The sequence below is a fragment of the Ascaphus truei genome, chromosome 5 (genome assembly GCF_040206685.1).
Source record: "Ascaphus truei isolate aAscTru1 chromosome 5, aAscTru1.hap1, whole genome shotgun sequence".
NCBI lineage: Eukaryota > Metazoa > Chordata > Amphibia > Anura > Ascaphidae > Ascaphus > Ascaphus truei.
Genome location: NC_134487.1, coordinates 285972609 through 285994432, shown reverse-complemented (window position 1 = coordinate 285994432; position 21824 = coordinate 285972609). Strand labels below are relative to the sequence as shown.

Below are 21824 nucleotides of genomic sequence, written 5' to 3'. Positions count from 1 at the left end.
CTTGTGAACGGCTGGTCTACACAGAGCGTGGGTTAGTATTTTACACGGGGAGATCAATAACGGTTAAGGATCGTGTGGCTCACGGGATCTATTCATTTGATCTACTTAATGCAGCACCTGAACAGAGCAGTGCGTCCTGGGGATGCAGTGCAGCGAAAAGCACTCGCCCATGTAACATCTGTGCCGCATGAGATTTGGTCAGGTGCTCATACCTGAAGATGCAGCAGGCCTGAGTTGGGACACCTTTTTTTTTTCATGGAAGTTAATATAATTGTTTGAAATATGAGCAATTCCTGCTGCACTGAAAGGGTAGTGTATGGGTGTGAGAAATGGCCTCTCGGCAGAGGTGGTGGACACACGGGGAAAGCATTTGCATATGTTTGGGACAGGCACAAGGACATGCTAAATAGGGGAAAAGTCATTAAATGGGATCGGTTACTTTTACCGACCAGGGAGTTGGGAAGGGTAAATATACTATGTAAGCACAACTTCAAATGCGTTTCCAAAGGAGCCAGCAGCACCTACTGGTACTGATCCCCCAGGCACTAAAGGGGTTAATTGATGCACTTTGTCAGTTGCTGACCCCTGAAGCCAGTACCTGATGCTCTGTAATACTCACTGCATACCTTTTACTAACACATTGATACCCTATATGTATAATTGTGTGTCTGATTAAACCAGGGGTGCCCAACTCCAGCCCTCAAGCCCCCCAACAGGTTTTCAGGTGATCCCTGCTTCAGCACACGTGGCTTAGAGTCTCATTAGACTGAGCCTCTGATTGAGACACCTGTGCTGAAGCTGGGGTATCTTGAAGACCTGTTGGTGGGGGGGGGGGGGGAGAACTGGAGTTGAGCGCTGTGGGTTAGACCATGACATACTGTGCACACAGATCCACGCATGTAGAAGGACGGCCTTGTGCATTATACAGGACTTGCGTACCCGACAGCAAGGAGACACACTGGGCAGACTAAGCCATTCAAGGACTCTGGGGCACGGGTATCGTGTTTTCAAACTGGAGCATTACTCCACAACACAGCTGCAAACCATCGTTTTGATTCTGTGTCACTTTGCATTGATTGTAACAAGCGGCTCTTCTGTAATTGCGCTCCACATGCGTCGCTGCGTGTTTCCGGGGAGTTGGCGGAATATTTTAATGACCTGTATCAATAGTTGCGCCTATAACTGGTGACTTCTTTTTATTATCTTTTATATTGTGTAAATCCGCCAGGCGTAACGTGACGTCACTCTTTGCTCCTGCGAGTTCTGTACAAATGTAAGGAATCATTTGCAAGCGGCGGCCGCTGGCGCAAAATGACACCGCTTTCCAAACGTTTGCTCCGTGTTCTGGGGTAAATGGCAACATTTTGATACATTACACTCGTTTTCTGAAATGGATTTCCATGCATGATGTTTAGGGGTTTTTTTTTTCATGTCATAAGTGTTCCGTGTGTTTTGTAAAAACACTGCATCGTATCTGTTAGTTACAGGGTGTCCAAATGGGTTTAAAAGTGAGAAACTGAAGCGAGAACAGGTCGCTATTAAATTGTACATTTCCTGTTGCATTAGCAATCGGTTTTATCCTAATGACTGTTGTGAATGTAGTGGTGGTTTCCATTATTCTTCACTAATACTCTTAATATCACATAATGGAACCCTACAGAGACAAGAATGGGTGAGAAAGATGGCCCTTTGGGACTTTTTTTCTTTTTCTTATGCCCCCAAATGTGTGAATCCTGCTTTATAAACCCCTCTGGGAAGCTGCTCATTGCATCTACTACCATTCGTTTAAAGCGGCAATACTCACCCCCCCCCCCCCCCGCCATCGTTTGGTGCTCCGGTTATAAATCTGTAAAAATCCTTATTGTGTGCCTAAGCCTGCGGCCATACATAGTAAGCGCGGCGTTGTGCGCACCGCACACAAGCCTGTAAGGCAATGCACGCGGCCATAAAGCGCGACGGTGTGAACAATTTTTCGTGAGACAACACTTTTTGATAGTCTTGCGATGCCCTCATTGGCTGCTCTTGGTCGCGTCTCCTGCTCCAGACGCCGCGGGACACGAATCGCCTGTTCTGCAGGCGCTCGTGACGTCAACAGCTCTGTCGCGACAACCATGTACAAGCCCTAACGAAATGCTGCAGTCTGATATGCAACATTATATTACTAACTGTCACAGATTAATGTTTCAGCTTTCAGAGTAATAGACAGCCTGCTGTTAGATACACCGCAACAGTTCTATTTGTGATACTTTGTTGCCAAAGGGCAGAGCTTTAAAAGGTGCGTGTGAGAGCCTGTTTCAAAAGAGGAAGTGGATATGTGGTTTTTCTAAATGGTTGCTGTAGCAACCAAAGGATGCTCACTACATTAAAAAAAATCATTAAAAATGGCATTAGGCGTTTAAAAAAAATAATGCAGACAGTATTATCCAATACGACAGAAATGATTTATTTAAAAAGACCATATAGGATTTTTGACATTTTGCTGCTTTATGGGAGGGTGTGTGTACAGTGAGGATAGGACTCCAGTACCTGTTTCTGCATACTGAGGGTACTCTGTTACTCTGTTACTCTGTTACTCTGTTACTCTGTTACTCTGTTACTCTGTTACTCTGTTACTCTGTTACTCTGTTACTCTGTTACTCTGTTACTCTGTTACTCTGTTACTCTGTTACTCTTTTGTAGTACCAGTCATATACCGCTGTGGGTGTTACTGTATCTTACACAGGTAGGCGAGTATAGGCTCTGTACTGTCCTATTCACCTGGACCTTAGAACTTGGGAAATAAAGTCTTTTTTTATGATCAGGAAGCAAAATTCCCGCCCTAGGGGGGAAAAAAAGTTATCTTTGCACTTTGTAATGAAACCGTGCCGCTGTATATTACTACTAAACGGTTACTTTACCAACCAGAGGAGCCGGCACTGCCGAGCAACGAGAAGGGGTTCCCGGTCACACTGCCCTGGTACGGTCGGGGACCTGGCACGCCGGAAGCCATTGCCGTCCCGGGCACGTTGTAAAAATGGCCGTTTTCCAGGGGCTGATTGGGTTGACGCAGGGATTCTCAAATCCAGTCCTCAAGACCCACCCACCACCCCCCAACAGGTCAGGCTTTCGGGATATCCCTGCTTAAGCACAGGTGGCTCAGTCAAGACTGATTGAGCCACCTGTTCTGAAGCAGGGATATTCTCAGAACCTGACCTGTTGGAGGTGAGGGGTGTCTTGAGGACCCCTGGGTTAACCTTTCCACCGAAGCAGCCGGCCCACTCCACTTCCATTTCCGTCATTAGGTGGAATTTTGGAATTCCATTAGGCCGTGATTATACCCAAAGCGGCCGGCGCCGCTGCGTAGCTCCAAAACAAATAGGAACAATACCATTAAAGTGTACTTACCTAGCGCGACGCGCGTGCAGACAGGAACGGGAGAGCGGACCTGGGAATTTTGTTTTCTTCAGGCGACGGCCGCGTCACGTGAGCGCCTCAGCTAGCGAGGGTGAACCGCTCACGGCCACGCCTCCCTGTCTCCTCCCGGCTGCCCCTGCATGCAGCGCGCATGCCGCTCGGACGCATCGCAATGATGACGTCACGAGATCGCACGCCCAGCTAGTATAATCGCAGCCTGTGAAATTAATTTTTCAGGAGAAAAACCAATATGTCCGCTGGGATCGACCTCAGTCTGGCGGCCGATTGAAAGTGGTGATATCGTAATGGCCGAACCCGTGAGGCAGGTCTTGAGAAGATACTTCTGTTGAAAATGTGCATATCCAATATGCACTTTTTGTTTCGTCCTTTAAACCAAATGCTCACTGCGCCATTCCTGACGCTGAAACAACGTGGGTTTTTGTTTTGCAAACCTGACAGATTTCTTTTTTTTTGTTTGCGGCGGCCATTTTATCCTCCCAGTTATGCTGGGAGAATGGCGTCGCATAACAGCATTGCAGGCCCCCTGTGGCAGAACTTTGAGTAGCAACCACTGCTGGGTAGCAGGTCCCTTTTCCAGTCTAATTTTGTCTTGGGAAGCCCAGCGCATTGAAGCAGATTTAAATGAACCCCCTGTCTTCCAGTAATGTTAATAACGTTCGGTATTAACCCTTGCACTACCAGGTTTATTAAGCCACGTGATGAAGGATCGCGGGATGGCTTTGCACTTATACTCCCATTTGACAGTCCCGCAGTGCATGCAAAGTAGTGTGTTGCTGACTCCTGGCAGTTAAGGGGTTAACTTTACACAGCTGACCAGGCTTCCTCCTGGGCTTCCTCCTACCTTCTCCTTGCAGGGAGATTTGTGGAGCAGATAAGGGAGATCTTGTAAAGGTGCGGTTCCTTCCAGGGTCAAAATAATGGCAGAGACGTGTTTCAGAGGTTAAGGGCCATATCTGCTAAGTGTTGCTATCTGTAAAACGGCGTATTCCGCCAGAAGACACCTTGTGGCGCACTCAAGGGAAAGGGTCTTCTGAAATGGCACCATAAGGAAGGGTTCACAGTGTAGTGTAGGACCTGCATTATTTTGGTTATACCTTGACGTTGGTATGCAGGCTTATGACGCCTTTGGCCAAAGGGTTAACTAAATAACCAATTATTATTATTGAAGTATTTTACTTTATATGTTTTGTCAATTGGATGCAGCATTGGGCACCCCCTGTCTCTTGTTATTTAGCAAACATGGCCCTCGAGGATTGCGCTAAGGGCGGTTACAGCGCCAGTGTCAGTCCATACTCATGCTGCCTTGTTAATCCTTCACTTTATGCACAGCAAGGGCACAGTATGTATATATACATCCAAACATACACGCACTGCTCTGCCCATCCTGGCAGTATACACAGATTAGGAATAGCACAGACAACTGCAGTGCCAGCGTCACCCTAGTTCAGCTTGAAGAAGGAAAAGCCCGGGGGGGCAGCGGCAGTGCCAGCCTCCCTCAATACAATCATTCTTTGCTCTGCCAAACTCCTTTCTCTCTCTGCAAACCCTATGTTTGCACACAGCTCCGGTACAGAACGGGCAGTGGCAGTGCCAGCCTCCCCCTCACGCCCAGTGTATGCACAAAAGCTCTTTGTGTGCAGTAGGCAGGTAAAGTGTGCACAGGCCACCCCCACCCCTATAGACAGCCAAAGTGTTGGCAGTGCCACCCAACTAAATGCAACCTATAGAACAGATGAGGCATGGCAGCGTCCGCCTCACTCATGCGCTGGCCTCTCCGGCAGCCAAATGGTTAATTACGTGCAGGTTTTTTATTTTTACACTATAGGAACTCCTATACTGTAGGTACAGTATAGGAACTCCTATAGGTACACATGGGGCACCGCAGAGATCTGCTCTCCTGGGACAGGGCTAGTTAGCCACTACTGTTTTGGGTGGGGGGGGGGAATGATATACAAATATACATTAAAAAAAAAAAAAAATGTGTGTGGTGCAAACTCATTAAAACGTAGTCCTGATCACTTCATTAACTATGCAAAAAAATAATGGGATAGCAGGCACACCATACAAGAATAAATATAGCATACATTTGGCAAGTGTCTTCATTAGACCAGTGTATGTATGTGATAGATGTGTATATATGTATGTGTATGTGTATGTGTATGTGTGTGTGTATATATATATATATTTTACAGTGTTCGACAAACCTATACATTTGCTCGCCCCGGGCGAGTGGATTTAACATCGTGGCGAGCTCCTATTGGCCCAAGCAGCACACGTTTGGTACTAGGTGGCGAGTAGATTTTTTTTGTGATATATATATATATATATATATATATATATCGCCAGGTTTATTAAAAGGATAACCTCCCCTTGTAACCAGATTCCATTTCTTTGCTGAATCAGGTGTTGTTTTTTTTGCACTGGGGAGACTTGGAAATATCACCCACAGACCTTCCTTTTTTTTTTTTTTTTTTTTTTTAAATGTAAAAAGAATAAATTTGCAATTTCTTTCTTCCCGACATGAAACTGTCTCTGGGAATTTCCCGCTACTGGTCTCAACTGGATATCTACAGCGCGGTGCCAAGTTTTGAACACTTTAGCCCAAGGATCAGTGGTTCGGTTTAGTACTGTTCCTAGAAACTGACGTTCAATGTGTAATTGCTGCTCCCCAATTCCACAGCTCCGGTCAGTGTGTGAGAACGATGCGCTGTTTGTACGGGCGATTGTACATTTCTAACTTTTCTATTTGAAAGCAAAATGCCCAATCTGCCGTCAGCCAAACTCTAAAATGGCATCGTGATTTGCTGCTATTGTATATATCTTTATATAGCGCCAAAAGTGTACTCCGCGCTTCACGAAGAATACAGTACGGGGAATTATAATACAATAAGCGCCGCAAAATCAGACAATAGGAAAGCAAATCCCTGCCCCGAAGAGCTTACAATCTAAGTGGTATGACGGGAGACAGCAGGTGAGGGAATAAGTGCTGCAGATGGCAGTGCTTGGCCACAATGGGTGGTAGGACTGACTGTGGTACAATAGCCACAGGCTATTGGGATGCTTGATTTGTGGGGCAAGTTTTTAAGGTCGGTTATGATTAAATCAGAAGGTTAACACAATTTGCATGGGAGGGAGGCGTGGGTGAGAAATCCTGTTTTGGGAATCCTTAGGGTGTTGACGACTGTGCCTTTTCATGCCTGTCCTTAGATTCTAGGTCAGGGGTGGGTAACTCCCAGTCCTCAAGGGCCACCAACAGGTCAGGTTTTCAGGATATTCCTGCTTCAGCACAGGTGGCTCAATCCGTCCCTGATTCAGCACGGTTGGTTTAGTCTTCGACTGCTGTGGGCAGACTTCACATTTTGTACCAGTGTGTCATAAATTATTTAACAAGTGACTTTTTTTTTCTTTTTTTAATTCCAACAATATTGTGAAAGAGCGCTTGCGAGGAGGGAAAGATTTGCATGTATTTATTTTATTCTTGATAGTTAGCTACTCGTCTGCCTTGGGTATTGCATGCAAAGCAGCCAACGGTTTAACTCTTTGCTGTCGTGCCTCGAACTTTTTTTCCCCCCCGTCTCCCAGCGGCTGGAAATCTCGTAACACTGGGCTGCTCCAATAAGCTCCGTGGCAGCCCAGGACGGAGGGGAATAATGGGTTAATAACGGCATCGCTGATCCCTGAGTTACACTACCTTCTTTTATTTATTTTTTCTCCTGGGGTCACCTTCTCCCTGGGATCTCGTATCTCACACGGTGCTGCGCATTCTGACATCTTCAGAAATATAAGAAAGATGTGCATTGTGCATGGTTTGCATTCAGGTTCTTAGAACCCAGGGAGTCAATGGGGGCCCTTTAGAACACCCTGGTTTTTTTCGTGACGTTTTTCTTCCAGATCACGTGACGCCCCCCTCCCCCCCCCCCTACCACAGGCCGAAGCTAAAATGAATAAAGGTCATTGCAATGGGAAAAATACACTAGAGTAACAATAAGCCAGGAGTCCCCAACGCGGTGCCAGCGGGCACCACGGTGACCGCCAAGCCTTTTGTGGGTCCCCGCGACTGACTGGCCACCCAGTTGATGATAATACGGCATAGATCAGGGGTCTCCAACACGTGGATGGCGAGCTACCGGAAGCTTGCCGGCTGTCGGTCAGTAGCGTGCCGCCGACCGCTGCTGCATGCCTTTCGTGCCGGTCTGCGGGCCCAGCTTTCGCATCCACTAGCGGGACTGGCGCAGCTTGGGAGGCCTCCCCCCAAGGTAAGTATTGTGTGTGTGTGTGTTAATTGGTGGGTGCCCCGCCACTCTCTTGAAGTCTCAAGTGTACCCTTGGGCACAAAAAGCTTGGGGACCCCTGTAATAAGCTGTCATGTAAATATCACAGCATCGGCTCAATTTGGGGGGACCCCTACAGTGAGGGGACCTGGGCAGTTGCCCCAGTTAGGCCACTATTGCTTCCAACTTGCTCCTAGCCAACAGGGTGATAATAGTTAAGAGAACCCGAGAAATTGCCGGCGCCCACTCTGCTCGTCCTCCTGTTCGCTGGGACACCTCGGACCCTGTTAGATACTTGGGTTTTAGCATACAGTTGTGTCAATTCCCCAAGTGAATAAGTCTCTACCACCTCCGCTGGAATGCTATTTCATGTATACACCACCCTTTCCATGAAGAAGCACTTCCTCATATTTTCCCTGAACCTGCCGCCCTCGCTCCCTTCCCAGAATGACTTGTTCTACCGCTTCTTTCTCTGAAACATGCGGGGCTCCTATGATGTCATGTTCCAGGGATGTGTCCCTTTTTGTAGCGGGCATATGCTGTATTCTGATGTTCTCATTCTAAGCCTCCCGGGCCCCCTCAGGCTGGGAAACTATGGGTTAAGGCAGGGGTGGCCAACCCCCCCCGCCCCCTCCAACAGGTCCGGCACTAAGGATATCCCTGCTTCAGGTGGCTCAGTCGTAGTTTGAGCCACCTGAACTGAAGCAGGGTTATTCTGAAGACCTGAGCTGTTGGGGGGTCTTGAGGACTGGAGTTGAGCACCCCTGGTTTAATGGGTTAAATCTTGATTGATTGATGTATTTGTTTGTTTTTAAGTTGCCAACAGTTGTAAACATTGTACATTGAGACTTGGCGTTTGTTTCCTTGTCCTCTGTGTCTCTAGCTGGTTTTTTTTTACCAGGAAGGAGCATCTATTAATTTGATGTTATCCAAGTGTTCAAGGAAACAAGATGCTAAATTCTGAGGAACCCCAGCCCTCTCTAATAGCGCGTCTGAGATCAGATGCATTGTAAGGAACCCCAACCCTCTCTAATAGCATGTCTGAGATCAGATGCATTGTAAGGAACCCCAGCCCTCTCTAATAGCGCGTCTGAGATCAGATGCATTGTAAGGAACCCCAACCCTCTCTAATAGCGTGTCTGAGATCAGATGCATTGTAAGGAACCCCAACCCTCTCTAATAGCGCGTCTGAGATCAGATGCATTGTAAGGAACCCCAACCCTCTCTAATAGCGCGCCTGAGATCAGATGCATTGTAAGGAACCCCAACCCTCTCTAATAGCGCGTCTGAGGTCAGATGCATTGTAAGGAACCCCAGCCCTCTCTAATAGCGTGTCTGAGATCAGATGCATTGTAAGGAACCCCAACCCTCTCTAATAGCGCGTCTGAGATCAGGTGCATTGTAAGGAACCCCAACCCTCTCTAATAGCACGCCTGAGATCAGATGCATTGTAAGGAACCCCAACCCTCTCTAATAGCGCGTCTGAGATCAGATGCATTGTAGATTCTTCTGTATTTGGTACCATTTTCAAAGGACCTAAAAATTACAGGGGACACTTTATGGGTGCCTGGGGAACCCACGGGTACACTGTTTTTCAAGGCATTCATATTAAACCTTTCACAGCCATTAGTTCACTTTCTACAAGAGGCTGCACCTATAATTAAAGCAGCTGCTCATTTTACAAAGACTTGATATACTTGAAAAGACTGGTTCCTCTAGTCCGGGGGAGCGCAAACTTTTTGAGCTGCGCCCCCCTGCCAGCTCCCCCTTGCTCTTGCCCCCCCCCCCCCCACTCCTTCGCTTCTGTGCGGTGTCTTTGACGCTGCAAGATCACGTGACATGACATCACGTGACCCCCGTTTCCATGGAGACGGCCGTGTGGCATCACCCCGCGTGACACCGCGGCGTTATTTGATGCCGTGTTGCCATGGCGACGCGTCACAGCGTCTGAATCAAGGTACGTTTTATTGTTGCAGAGGCCGCACGAGATCCCCCCCCCCCCCCGGCATTTCATTTAAATCCCGCGGGGAAGAGTGCAGGGCCTCTGCCCGCGCCCCCCCCCTCCCCCAAAAAAATCCAGCACCCCCCTTTTGGGGGGCGCGTCCCACACTTTGCGCACCACTGCTCTAGTCTGTCCTAAGACGTGTTATGATCCAGTTCATGCACCATTTGAGGAACCCTTGTTTGTACAATCTCCTAATTGTTTTAATCTCCTGCTGTAGATGTGGTCTCCAGAACAGAACCCAAACTCTCTAAGCTGCTGTTACAGCAGTTTACAGTGACAGTGTGTGTAGATGGAAGTGAACAGATTAACCGCGCGCGAGTTAAAGGGAAGAGAGTGGATTTTGGGGGAAGTACAGTACGTAAACTCGCGCTGAGAATCTGTTGAAATGCTGCTTTTATAATTCATAAATGTAACTGAAATAAACTGCAAAAATGTATCTGGCTATAACTGTGTTACAAAAGCTGCTACAATAGCAGAATATAGGGAGAGGTGAGGGGGCGGGGGGGGGGGGGGTGTTCAGTGCTCACCTGAGTGTGGGCATGTCACTGCATCGAGGGGTAGTATTTGGGGTGATGGAGGACCGACCCGTGCTGGTCCAGCAGGAAAAGGAGGCTGTGTAGGGGTATGACTTGGGATTGAGGAACTGGGCAGGTCTGGCTGTCCCCTCCTGTTGGTGACTATGGATATATAACCATCAGTACCATGTATCCATCTGGGTTCACGTGGAACTTAGAGTAGATGTTTGCTAATCGCTAGGCTGGCTGCTGTTCTGCAGTGTTTCATTCTGCCTTCTTTTGTCAGACTCTAGTGTCTGTCTGAAACCCAGTGGCATTCTTCATTAATGAATGGCCTCGCTCATACATTAGTACAGGGGTAGCCAACTCCAGTCCTCAAGAGCTACCAGCAAGTCAGGTTTTCAGGATATCCCTGGTTACAACTATTTGTAATGCTGGGGTTTGAGATAGACACAAGCATCTAACGAGTTGTCTGTGTGTAAAATGCGAGCTGGTTATCTACAACTAGTTGTGTGTATTTCTGAGATGGAAGTTGGTAACTGTAACTTGTTGTGCATGCAACAAAGGGCTGATAACTGACTTGTTATAGGTGTGAGCTGATAACTACACACAGGGCCAGATCCACTAAAGGGTGCCAAGCTGTAGCACACTTTAACATATGAAGGGGACTAGAGCCGTGCTAAAGCTTTGCACCCTTTTGTGAATCTGGGCCCTAGTCCTCTGCTGGGGCTGCACATGCGATTAGCTCAGATTCCTGATACTCGGATTAGGGCTTTTCCATGTTGACTCATGTTCGTCCAACCGGTTTTTCTATTTGTCTTCCGTTCTTCGTTGGGCTTGATCCAGTTGCTTGCGAGTGGCAGAGATGACTCTCCCCAACATACCGGAGATCTTGGAAGTGTATCCATGAGAGTGACCGAGAAGGAAGCAGGGGGAAGATAGGAAGAGAAAGTAGCAGAACAGAAGGGCGATAGTCACAGGAGGGTGAGAGAGAAGGTTGGAGGGTCACGAGAAAGAGAGAAAGCGGTTGGGCTACAGAAAAGAGTAATAGGAGCGATGTAAGATGATGGGGGGGGGGGGAAGAGGTAAAGGACACGCAGAGAAGCAGAAGGTGGAGAAGATTGGTAAGGAGAGAAGGGAGAGAAGATGGCAAGGAGACAGAAGTAGAAGAGTTGGTGGAAGAAGCAGAGGTGTGAGATGCGAAAAGAGACTGGTAACAGGACAGGGACAAAGAAGCAGGAGGTACAGCGAAAAAACAAAAGCTAAAGGGAAACAAAGTGGGGAAGGGGGTCTAAGCAGGGAGGGAGGAGGGTAACAGATGAGACCCAGAAATCATCAACTTAACGTTAATGGCAGATATTGCCGATTCGCCCGCGATAGTATGCGCTTAGAGAGAAGAATGCAGAGGGGGCAGACAGACAGAGGGCAAGTATCAGACAGAGGGCAGAGGGGACAGGCAGACAGGAGTCTATATAAAGAAGCATTGGCAGCTGCTGGAATATGAAGATGCCGGGAGAGAAGCGGGTTATAACTGAAATAATTTCACACTGGACGAGTGAGAGCGTGGGGGCAGATGAGAGCCGTTCATACACTGAATACCTAAAAAGTGCATTCAGAACCCCGCCCGAAATATAAATCGGTGCTGAGTATGACGTCACAGCACACTAACCGGAGAACTTTTTTTGTGCCTCTTCTCCTAACACCAGTAGATGAGCTCCACTTATGGGACAGAGGTGTCTTTTTTTTGTGTTTTGTTTGCTATTGGAGTACAATCTGCCCCCCTCCCCATTCCCAGCATGCTGCTGGTGCAGATGAAAGCAGCCCTAGTTCTGTAGGATGTTAGACGTGTACAGACAAAGGAGGGACAGGGACTAGGTGATTATGAAGCCTTTTATTGGACCAACAAGCAGTAAGTTACAAGCTGTCGCACCTCTCCGGGTCCTTCATCGGGTTTCCCTGACCCCGAGACGTTGGAAAGCTTGTAACATCTCGACTACTTGTTGGTCCAATAAAAGGCATCATACCCCCTCCCCCCTCTCCCTCCTGTGTTACTACACGGAAGAAAGGACCAACACGGCGACCCCTCCCCCCCACCCCCCCCTTCTTTGCAGACGGGTACAGAGAAACTCTGCTTCAGCATTCAACTTTCAAACTGCGCTATTGGAGGATGTAAAGATGCAGGCAAACAGACACTTTAAATAGTGCAGTGGACGGACACTGTCTGACCTCGGTGGTCCAGATGTCCAAGCTATTGAAATCATGTCAAATGTTTTGATCCCAACTCTTCCGCGAAGGATCATTCTGTGCAGATAATTTCTGTGTCGTCTGAGCTTCTATAAACGTAGGTAACCATTACACTTTATTCTATATGGTGCAATGGCCCAAAGACACGTTTAGGTGCCTACAACTGGCGCAAAATACTACTTCACGTGCAAAAAATACCTCAAAATCCCACATATGCCAAAGGCACAGAAGGGAAAACTTACAGCAAATTGTCAAATATGTCCTTTTTTTTTTTTTTTTTGGTAGCCTTTTATAGCAGGACTGCGCAAGCAGCGCCGTACCAGCACTCCGAATGGCCACTTATTATGCTGTGCACAGGGACACTGACCTCTCCTTTCTGTGTGCTGTAATCCAGAGGGGACTGCATGTCCATGTTTAAGTTTTATGGGGTAGCACAGAACGTGCCTGGCCTTTTATTCTACACCTGTAAAAATGGTTCTGTGCCGTGTGAGAGATGTGGTGTCTTAAAAACAAAAACAAAAAGCCCTCTCATAAAGTATGTATATATGTATGTACGCACGCACGCACGCACATACATATATACATGTATATTCTCTCTACACTGCCAGAAGGGCCAGCCAATTCCCAAAACCAATCTGCAAAGTGGCACATGTCCCATGTCTGACTTCTTTCACTTTAACCCCGGCTGTGCTGAAACGCGGTGTAATGCGGCAGGCAGAAGCTTACAGGGCTCCATGTTAAAATGAAAATGAAGTAAAAAGTGAGACAGTATGCTCATTTGCATGTCATTACCCAGAATCCCTGGCTGCAGTGGAAGCACGGTTCGCTAGGAGATAATGGGGAAAGGCAGGGTTGCAGACCTGTGCGAGTGTGCTCACAACGCGGTATTTTCTTTTGCCGTACTTAATTGCAAACTCTGTTCATGTCCCTTGGTGCCGGCTGCACTTTTAACCCAACTCTCTCTTCTTCTTCTTTTTTTAACGTGTTCCAGCAGGAGCAGATTACCTTCTCACCCCCCGAGAGCCCGGGGCAAAACTGCGTCTCCTCCTCCCCCTCCCCGCTCCATGCTCCTGGACCTCGCACTTACAGGATGGAAGGGGACGCCGTCAGACTGCCGGCACACCTGCGTGAGTACTGCCTCCCTAACCCCTACACCTATCTCTGCGCGTCCACCCTCGTCGGGAGGTGGGAGGCGGAACCAGCTTCTGCTTCAACTTGCTCAGGGGGGGGGGGGTGGCAAACTCCAGGCCTCAAGGGCCACCAACAGGCCAGGTTTGCAGGATATCCCTGCTACAGCACGGAACCACTGATTGAGTCACCTGTGCTGAAGCAGAGACTGAGCCAGCTGTGCTGAATCGGGGACTGATTGAGCCATCTGTGCTGAAGCAGGGATATCCTGAAAACCTGGCCTGTTGGTGGCCCTTGAGGACTGGAGTTGGCCGCCCCAGAACTAGCGATTAACACCGTGATCACCAGCCTTTTAAACTGCCCCCACTTCTGTATTCAGTGGGCAAAGGGAAATTACCTGGATTTGGGTTCCCCCAAAAATAGCTTTTAAGCAGATGAGGATTCCATACAGTGACCGATATGAATTGGCTTTCTGCCCCGCTCTGCCTGCCTGTCACTCTTTCATCCCCTGACCGCTTGTTTAACGCGGGGGGTGCAGATGGGGAGCCTGGCGATGGGGAGGCAGAGGATTCATTTTGCTTCTTTCTCGTGGCTCTCGGCTGGTGGCAGAAGTCGCAACCTACTTCCTGTATGGCTCAACTTCCAGGTCCGGCCTGCGGGCTTCCCACAGGCACCACGCCCTGGGCAGTTGTCCGGTCCGGCCGCGCTGGCGGTGGACCTGCGTATGTATACCCCTCTCTTCCTTGTAAGTCTCCTGGGCTCTGTAATTTGTGAAACTATATTGTTCATATTCTATTATTCATACAAGTGTAAATATTTTGGTTTAAAAAAAAAATATATATATTCAAGAATCCAGTTTGTTACTCAAGTGATTAAAATAAGCAGATTTCTTCACACGCCTGGAAATGAGTGACCAGCGAGACATGCAGGAGGCAGGACTGGGAGAGGCAGTGGCGTAACTAGACATGGGCGGGGGCCCGGGCAAAATAACATTTCAGGGCCCCATTAATATAAATATTGACTGCTATTTCCCCCCCCCCCCATCCTCTCCCTGATCCTCGCTCTCATCATCCCTCCTCATCATCATCTCTCCCCCTGCCCATCATAATCATCATCCCTCCCTCTCCTCATCCTCTCTCCCCCACCATCACCTCCCCCACCATCATCATCATCATCATCTTTCTCCCCCCCCCATCATCATCACCTCTCTATTTCCCTCACCATAATCCTGTCCATCTCCATCTCTATCCATCTCTCCTCCTCCATGCCTACCTGTGGGTGGTCCGGCGTTAAACAGAGGATAAGCCGGCAGAGGAATCGGCAGCTACAGTCAGAGCAGGACAGCAGGGGAGGAGCGCGCTCTAGTGCTCTGACCCGGAAGTCTTTCTTACTTCCGGTGTCTGCTGCTAGAGGGCGCTCCTCCCCTGCTGCCCTGCTCTGCCTGTGTAACAGCTGCTGATTCCTCTGCCGGCTTATCCTCTGTTTGTTTAACGCTGGGGCCCACCGCCGCATACCATCTCCCCCACCTGTCGGAAGAGAGCGATAGGCCACCGATAGGGGTGGGGTGAAGAGCGGACCCCCCAAGAGCCCGGGCTACAGCTACGCCCCTGGGGAGAGTTATGGCAGAGATAAAGGCAGTACAGGTCACTTAGATTGTAAGCTCTTCGGGGCAGGGACTTCTTTTCCTATTGTTTTATGTCTGAGGCGCTTATTCCCATTGTGTATTGTATTGCGCTATGTACATACATACGTGATTTCAAATTGCTTCTATTTTCATGTTTAGTTTGAACCTATTACTCCTATCACTGCAGTTAGGTTTCAGAGAGACTGAGCAGGGGTTCGTCTACCTGTGACACAGGCACAAGCATGTAGATTATAAGATCTTTGCAACAGCTACTAATTGCAGCTGCTAATCCTGTGTACAGTGCAGTGTATGTTACCTGTGCAAGAAGAATGAGTGTTGTTATCACTGCCAGCGGCGTGCCTTGCTTGTGAAGTCTTGCCCTGGCATGATACGTGTCCATTATGCCCAGGGCATGCCAGGCTAATCCTCCCCAGATCCTGTGCCCTGGATTGTAGCAGCCCACGCCGCTCTCCTCCACAGACTGCAGGCAACAGCGCAATCATGCACAAAAAATGTGACCGTTGCATCAGGAGGCTGCTCGCAGGGCCGTCTGAAGGGGGAATTTGCAGGCAGAAATGACACAATAACATGGGAAATGTCTCGTGTTCCTGCTGGAGGCGTCTCTGGCGCTGTGCTATGCGGCTGCACTGTTCACTTGTAAGGGTGCGTTGTGTCTCTCAGCCTGGGTAATTCGGTCTGTGCTGACAATGTTATTACTTTTCATATGTTTAACACATACATGTCTCTGGCAAAGGATCCGGCGGATGAGGGATCTTATTGGGATCACTTCTCTTTGCATTTTTACTTTACAGCTTTTGTTAGCTTATCTTCTAGGACAGGGGCGGCCAACTCCAGTCCTCCAGGGCCACCAACAGGTCAGGTTTTCAGGCTATCCCTGCTTCAGTCAAAGACTGCGCCACCTGTGCTGAAGCAGGGATATCCTGAAAACCTGACCTGTTGGTGGCCCTGGAGGACAGGAGTTGGCCGCTCCTGCACTATGTTAGTATCTTACCCCCTGAGAGTGTTAAAAAGCATGGTTTGCTCAATCCCTCGCGCCTGAGCTTACTATGCCACCCTTCAAACTGCACTGGACTCCGGAGAGACCCATTTTAACCTCCCGCATGCTTATTCTTTCAAACGTTTATATCTATCCATCTTTGCATCTGATTCTCATGCTCTGCTTAAAAGCTGTATTAACAGCGGGCATTAGCTTTATAAGGGTTCCGTGTAAAAATGGGTTTCGGGCAAAAGGTGACACAGTGTGCTCATTTGCATGTCATTTCCCAGAATCCCTTGCTGCAGTGGAAGCACTGTGTGCTGGGTGATAATGGTGAAAGGCAGGGTTGCAGACCTGTCTAAGACATATGATCTTTGTATATATAATATAATAATAATATCTCGCTCTCTCGCTCTCTCGCTCTCTCGCTCTCTCGCTCTCTCGCTCTCTCGCTCTCTCGCTCTGCGCAATGGTGACTGAATGGCAAAAAAATAAATCAAAGATAGGACTTTCCCACTCAAATCTGTCAATTACCATTTAACACGACGGTCCCGCAGTTACCCAAAATAATAAATAACCCTATACCCTGCAGGTGACAATTTCACTTTGTGGCCTGTAAAAAATTTTTTTTTTTTTTAATTTCCTGGATTTTGTACTGTCCTGCACCATTAGCTGTTTTTTGGGGCCAGTCGTTGATGAGCTTGTAGGGGATACTTTGTCTGCAAAATGGGTGGTTCCAAAATGTTTAAAAATACCTTTTATAGCATCTGGTGATGAGGGCGACTTTACCTCCGTCTTTCTATCAGCTTGCTCGTATTTTCTGCGTGTTTTACGCATTATTTTTTAAGACGTCGTTCACCCGTATTTAACCCTTACATTTCCACAACACATTGTTCGACCCAGCACTGCCATGAGTTCATTATGGTCCGTGGTGGTGTAATAATGACTGTATGTGTTTGTGACACAGCCCTGATAGTCTGTGCTGCGCTGTACATATAATTCTGCTGGCACTATGTGCCTCTGCCCCAAAGAGCTTGCAATCTAAATGTGGCTCCTGAGGCTAAATGGTTAACTTGCCCAAGGCCACAGGGAGCTGACACTGGTACCCGCACTATGCTCACCCCCCCCCCAATCAATTCACCCCCCCCCCCCATTATCCTTTCCCTCCGATATATCCTTTCCCTCCCATATATCCTTTCCCTCCCATATATCCTTTCCCTCCCATATATCCTTTTCTTTCCCCCCCATATATCCTTTCTTCCCCCCCCATATATCCTTTCCCTCCCATATATCCTTTCCCTCCCATATATCCTTTCCCTCCCATATTTCCTTTCCCTCCCATATATCCTTTTCTTTCCCCCCATATATCCTTTCTTCCTCCCCCATATATCCTTTCCCTCCCATATATCCTTTTCTTTCCCTCCCATATATCCTTTCTTTCCCCCCCCCATATATCCTTTCCCTCCCATATATCCTTTTCTTTCCCTCCCATATATCCTTTTCTTTCCCCCATATATCCTTTTCTTCCCCCCCATATATCATTTTCTTCCCCCCATATATCCTTTCTTTCCCCCCCATATATCCTTTCTTTCCCCCATATATCCTTTTCTTTCCCCCCCATATATTCTTTTCTTTCCCCCCATATATCTTTTCTTTCCCCCCATATATAATTTCTTCCCCCCCCCCATATATCCTTTCTTTCCCCCCCATATATCCTTTTCTTTCCCTCCCATATATCCTTTCTTTCCCCCCCATATATCCTTTCCCTCCCATATATCCTTTTCTTTCCCCCCATATATCCTTTTCTTCCCCCCATATATCCTTTTCTTTGCCCCCCATATATCCTTTCTTTCCCTCCCATATATCCTTTCTTTCCCCCCCATATATCCTTTTCTTTCCCTCCCATATATCCTTTCTTTCCCACCCCCATATCCTTTCTTTCCCCCCCCCCATATATCCTTTCCCTCCCATATATCCTTTTCTTTCCCCCATATATCCTTTTCTTTCCCCCCATATATCCTTTCCCCCCATATATCCTTTTCTTTCCCCCCATATATCCTTTCCCCCCCCATATATCCTTTTCTTCCCCCCATATATCCTTTTCTTCCCCCCATATATCCTTTTCTTCCCCCCATATATCCTTTTCTTCCCCCCCATATATCCTTTTCTTTCCCCCATATATCCTTTTCTTTCCCCCATATATCCTTTTCTTTCCCCCCATATATCCTTTTCTTTCCCCCCATATATCCTTTCCCCCCCATATATCCTTTTCTTCCCCCCATATATCCTTTTCTTCCCCCCCATATATCCTTTCTTTCCCCCCCATATATCCTTTCTTTCCCCCCCATATATCCTTTCTTTCCCCCCCATATATCCTTTCTTTCCCCCCCATATATCCTTTTCTTTCCCCCCCATATATCCTTTTCTTTCCCCCCCATATATCCTTTTCTTTCCCCCATATATCCTTTTCTTTCCCCCATATATCCTTTTCTTTCCCCCATATATCTTTTCTTTCCCCCCATATATCCTTTTCTTCCCCCCCCATATATCCTTTTCTTTCACCCCCCCATATATCCTTTTCTTCCCCCCCATATATCCTTTTCTTTCCCCCCCATATATCCTTTTCTTCCCTCCCTCCCTTATTCCCTCCCCCCCCTCTCTCTGAGTATGGGGGAAATTTCCTATTTGGGGAACTTGCAGAGGAAGGAATTTCCTGTGTGGGTCGGTGAGGTTTCCTGCCGCAGGCTTCTTGGAAGGAGCCAGCGTTTCCTAACGAGATGACGCACGAAAGTCCTAACGAGCACGGCCTGACCGTCCTTCACAACTTAACCCTTAAACGCCGCACTGCAGGAGTTGGGTTACCCCGGCTATATATTTTTTCCCCCCCTTTTTTTATTTTTATGACCACGTTCGCTGCGAAGTACGTAGAATTTTGCAGGCACCGTGAGTCCCTTGTCTGAAGAGCTTACGGTCTAATTTCCGTGTCAGAGGTACAGGGCGGGGGAGGGGAAAAAATAGACTTGGCAAAGAGGAGCCGACAGTGGGAATTGAACCCGGGTTACCCACTACAAAGGTAGTGACCGGGCTACTCCTTCCGCCCCAATTCCTTTTACGGAGATTTGAGGGGCGAACAAGGGAGGTCTCACTATCTTCCACTGACTTGCGGAGATCCGAGGGAACGTCTATAAGGGAGAAAGTGTCTGATCATCCGGAAGTCTTCCTGATAAAATATGCCAGTATTATTATTATTTAAATTCTTTCTGTGGTTAAAAGCAGCAGATCACTTGGGGGGGGGAATAGGTAGAACAAATATGGATATGCTGCACTATATAGCCATGCAGAGTATCTCTGCACAATGTCAACAACCGCAGAGCGCTTCTTCATTACAGGAAATAGTTGCCGTTCATTCGCCTGCCTCTTACCCGTCGGGTCCTACGTACGGGCCCTGCCTACTGAGCGGTGCTATTCCATACGATGCCTTATTCGAGCCCAATATGAGGGGGGTGTTGGGGCAGAAGGCCGCTTGGTTACTGGGGAGCAGTCTCGATCGGCCGGCACCTCTTTCAGAAATCGCCTTGAATTCCCCCCGCCCCCGTTTTTATTCATCCGGATCGGTGCTGATGGACGATCCATTTCCGTGGGTTACCGGTCCTACAGAACCGCTCCCACCTGGTAACACTTCTCAATGCAGTTACGGCACGTCGAGGTTCAACAATTTGGGCATTTTTGATGTGTTTCTTATCATTTCAGACAGGGACAACTGGTGGCCACGGGTTAATTTAGGGACGATGTCCAGTGCTCCTTATAATACACACATTACGGGAACCAAAGGTCTCTGTCTCAACTGTCCTCTCTCCTTCCCCTTCCACTCTCCTTGTATTTCTCTCTCGCCTCCTTTTACTCAATATAACCGCTCCCTATAAGTCCTCCTATTGCCCCTATAACTCCTCCTATTACACCATATAACCTCTCCCTATAACTCCTCCTATCTCTCCCTATAACTACTCCTATTGCCCCATATAACCTCTCCCTATAACTCCTCCTATTGCCCCATATAACCTCTCCCTATAACTCCTCCTATTACACCATATAACCTCTCCCTATAACTCCTCCTATTGCCCCCTATAACTTCTCCTCTCTCCCTATAACTCCTCCTATTACGCCATATAGCCGCTCCCTACAACTCCTCTTATTGCCCCATATGCCAAACAAAATATCATGATAAACTGCTTTCTTGAGGCACATTCTGAATAACTAGCTTCTTTTGACACCCAATCCCCAAGAGCTACAGTATAATGACTAAATCATGCTAGAAATTGCCTGTGGAGTAGCAGTGCTTAGTAGATATGTCCCTACGTGTCTGTTTGGGGCTACAGGCTGGTAAAGAAGTCCTTGGTCCGGGTAGTAGCGCAGTATCTCGCGGCCTGCCGTTGTTAGGACCCTCGGGCCCGGCTGGAAAAGCCTGTGCTGTGTGATAACAGCTCAGGGGGATGTCCGCTTGACGGCAGGAAATTTCCTGCTCTGAAAGTCTTGGGATCTTCCTGTGGAGGTGAAGTGCATTGTGGGGGAGTCGCTGGCAAAGCGCCAGTGTAGTTTAACTGCCTTTCTGGACTCTTTTTCTGCTATCTCGGAGGAGGATGTGTCACTGCTGATCTCCTCTTCTCCCTCTACCACCTGCCCTCTTGATCCCATTCCTTCCCATCTCCTAAAACCTCTTGCTCCTTCTATAATCCCTATGCTCACACAGATCTTTAACTCTTCCCTCTACTCTGGTACTTTTCCATCCTCCTTCAAACATGCAACCGTGATACCATTGCTCAAAAACAGAAAGCTTGACCCTACCTGTCCTTCTAACTATTGACCTGTCTCCCTCCTGCCTTTTGCCTCCAAACTCCTTGAACGTCTTGTATTCTCTCGATTTTGCTACACTTTCTCAACACCTATTCTCTTCTAGACCCTCTACAATCTGGCTTCCGCACTGCTCACTCTACTGAAACAGCCCTCACTAAAATAACTGATGACCTTCATGCTGCCAAAGACAGAGGTCATTACACTCTGCTCATATTACTCGACCTCTCTGCAGCATTTGACACCGTGGATCACCCTCTTCTCCTTCACATTCTCCATACTCTTGGTATTCGGAACAAAGCTCTATCCTGGATCTCATCCTACCTCTCCCATCGTACTTTCAGTGTCTCTTTTGCTAACACCTCCTCCTCTATCGATCTCTCTGTGGGGGTACCCCAGGGCTCTGTCCTGGGACCCCTTCTCTTCTCTCTTTACACACTCTCTCTAGGTGACCTAATCACATCTTTTGGGTTTAAATATCACCTCTATGCTGACGACACACAAATTTACCTTTCCACCCCTGACCTTACACCTGCTATACAGACCAAAGTTTCTGAATGTCTGTCTGGAATATCATCCTGGATTGCCATCCGCCGACTGAAACTTAACATGGCAAAAACAGAGCTCCTTATACTTCCTCCCAAACCTGGTCCTACTACCTCCTTCCACATTACTGTTGGAAAAACCATCATTCACTCAGTAGCCCAAGCACGTTGCCTAGGGGTCACACTCGATTCCTCTCTCACATTCTCCTCTCACATTCAAAACGTTTCTAAAA

At 47.9% G+C, this 21824-nt stretch overlaps 1 protein-coding gene across 5 annotated transcripts in view; it reads left to right on the top strand.

Moving 5' to 3' along the window:
* Window positions 1-21824, top strand: part of ETV6 (ETS variant transcription factor 6) — a 40893-nt gene that overhangs the window by 5991 nt on the left and 13078 nt on the right. For 4 of the 5 annotated variants that reach the window (XM_075602477.1, XM_075602476.1, XM_075602474.1 and 1 more), the window contains one exon: window positions 13441-13576. In XM_075602477.1, coding sequence (XP_075458592.1) covers window positions 13441-13576 — 136 coding nt within the window. Of the gene's footprint in view, window positions 1-13270; window positions 13334-13440; window positions 13577-21824 lie in introns of those variants that run through there. The other variant, XM_075602473.1, reaches the window with a different exon arrangement.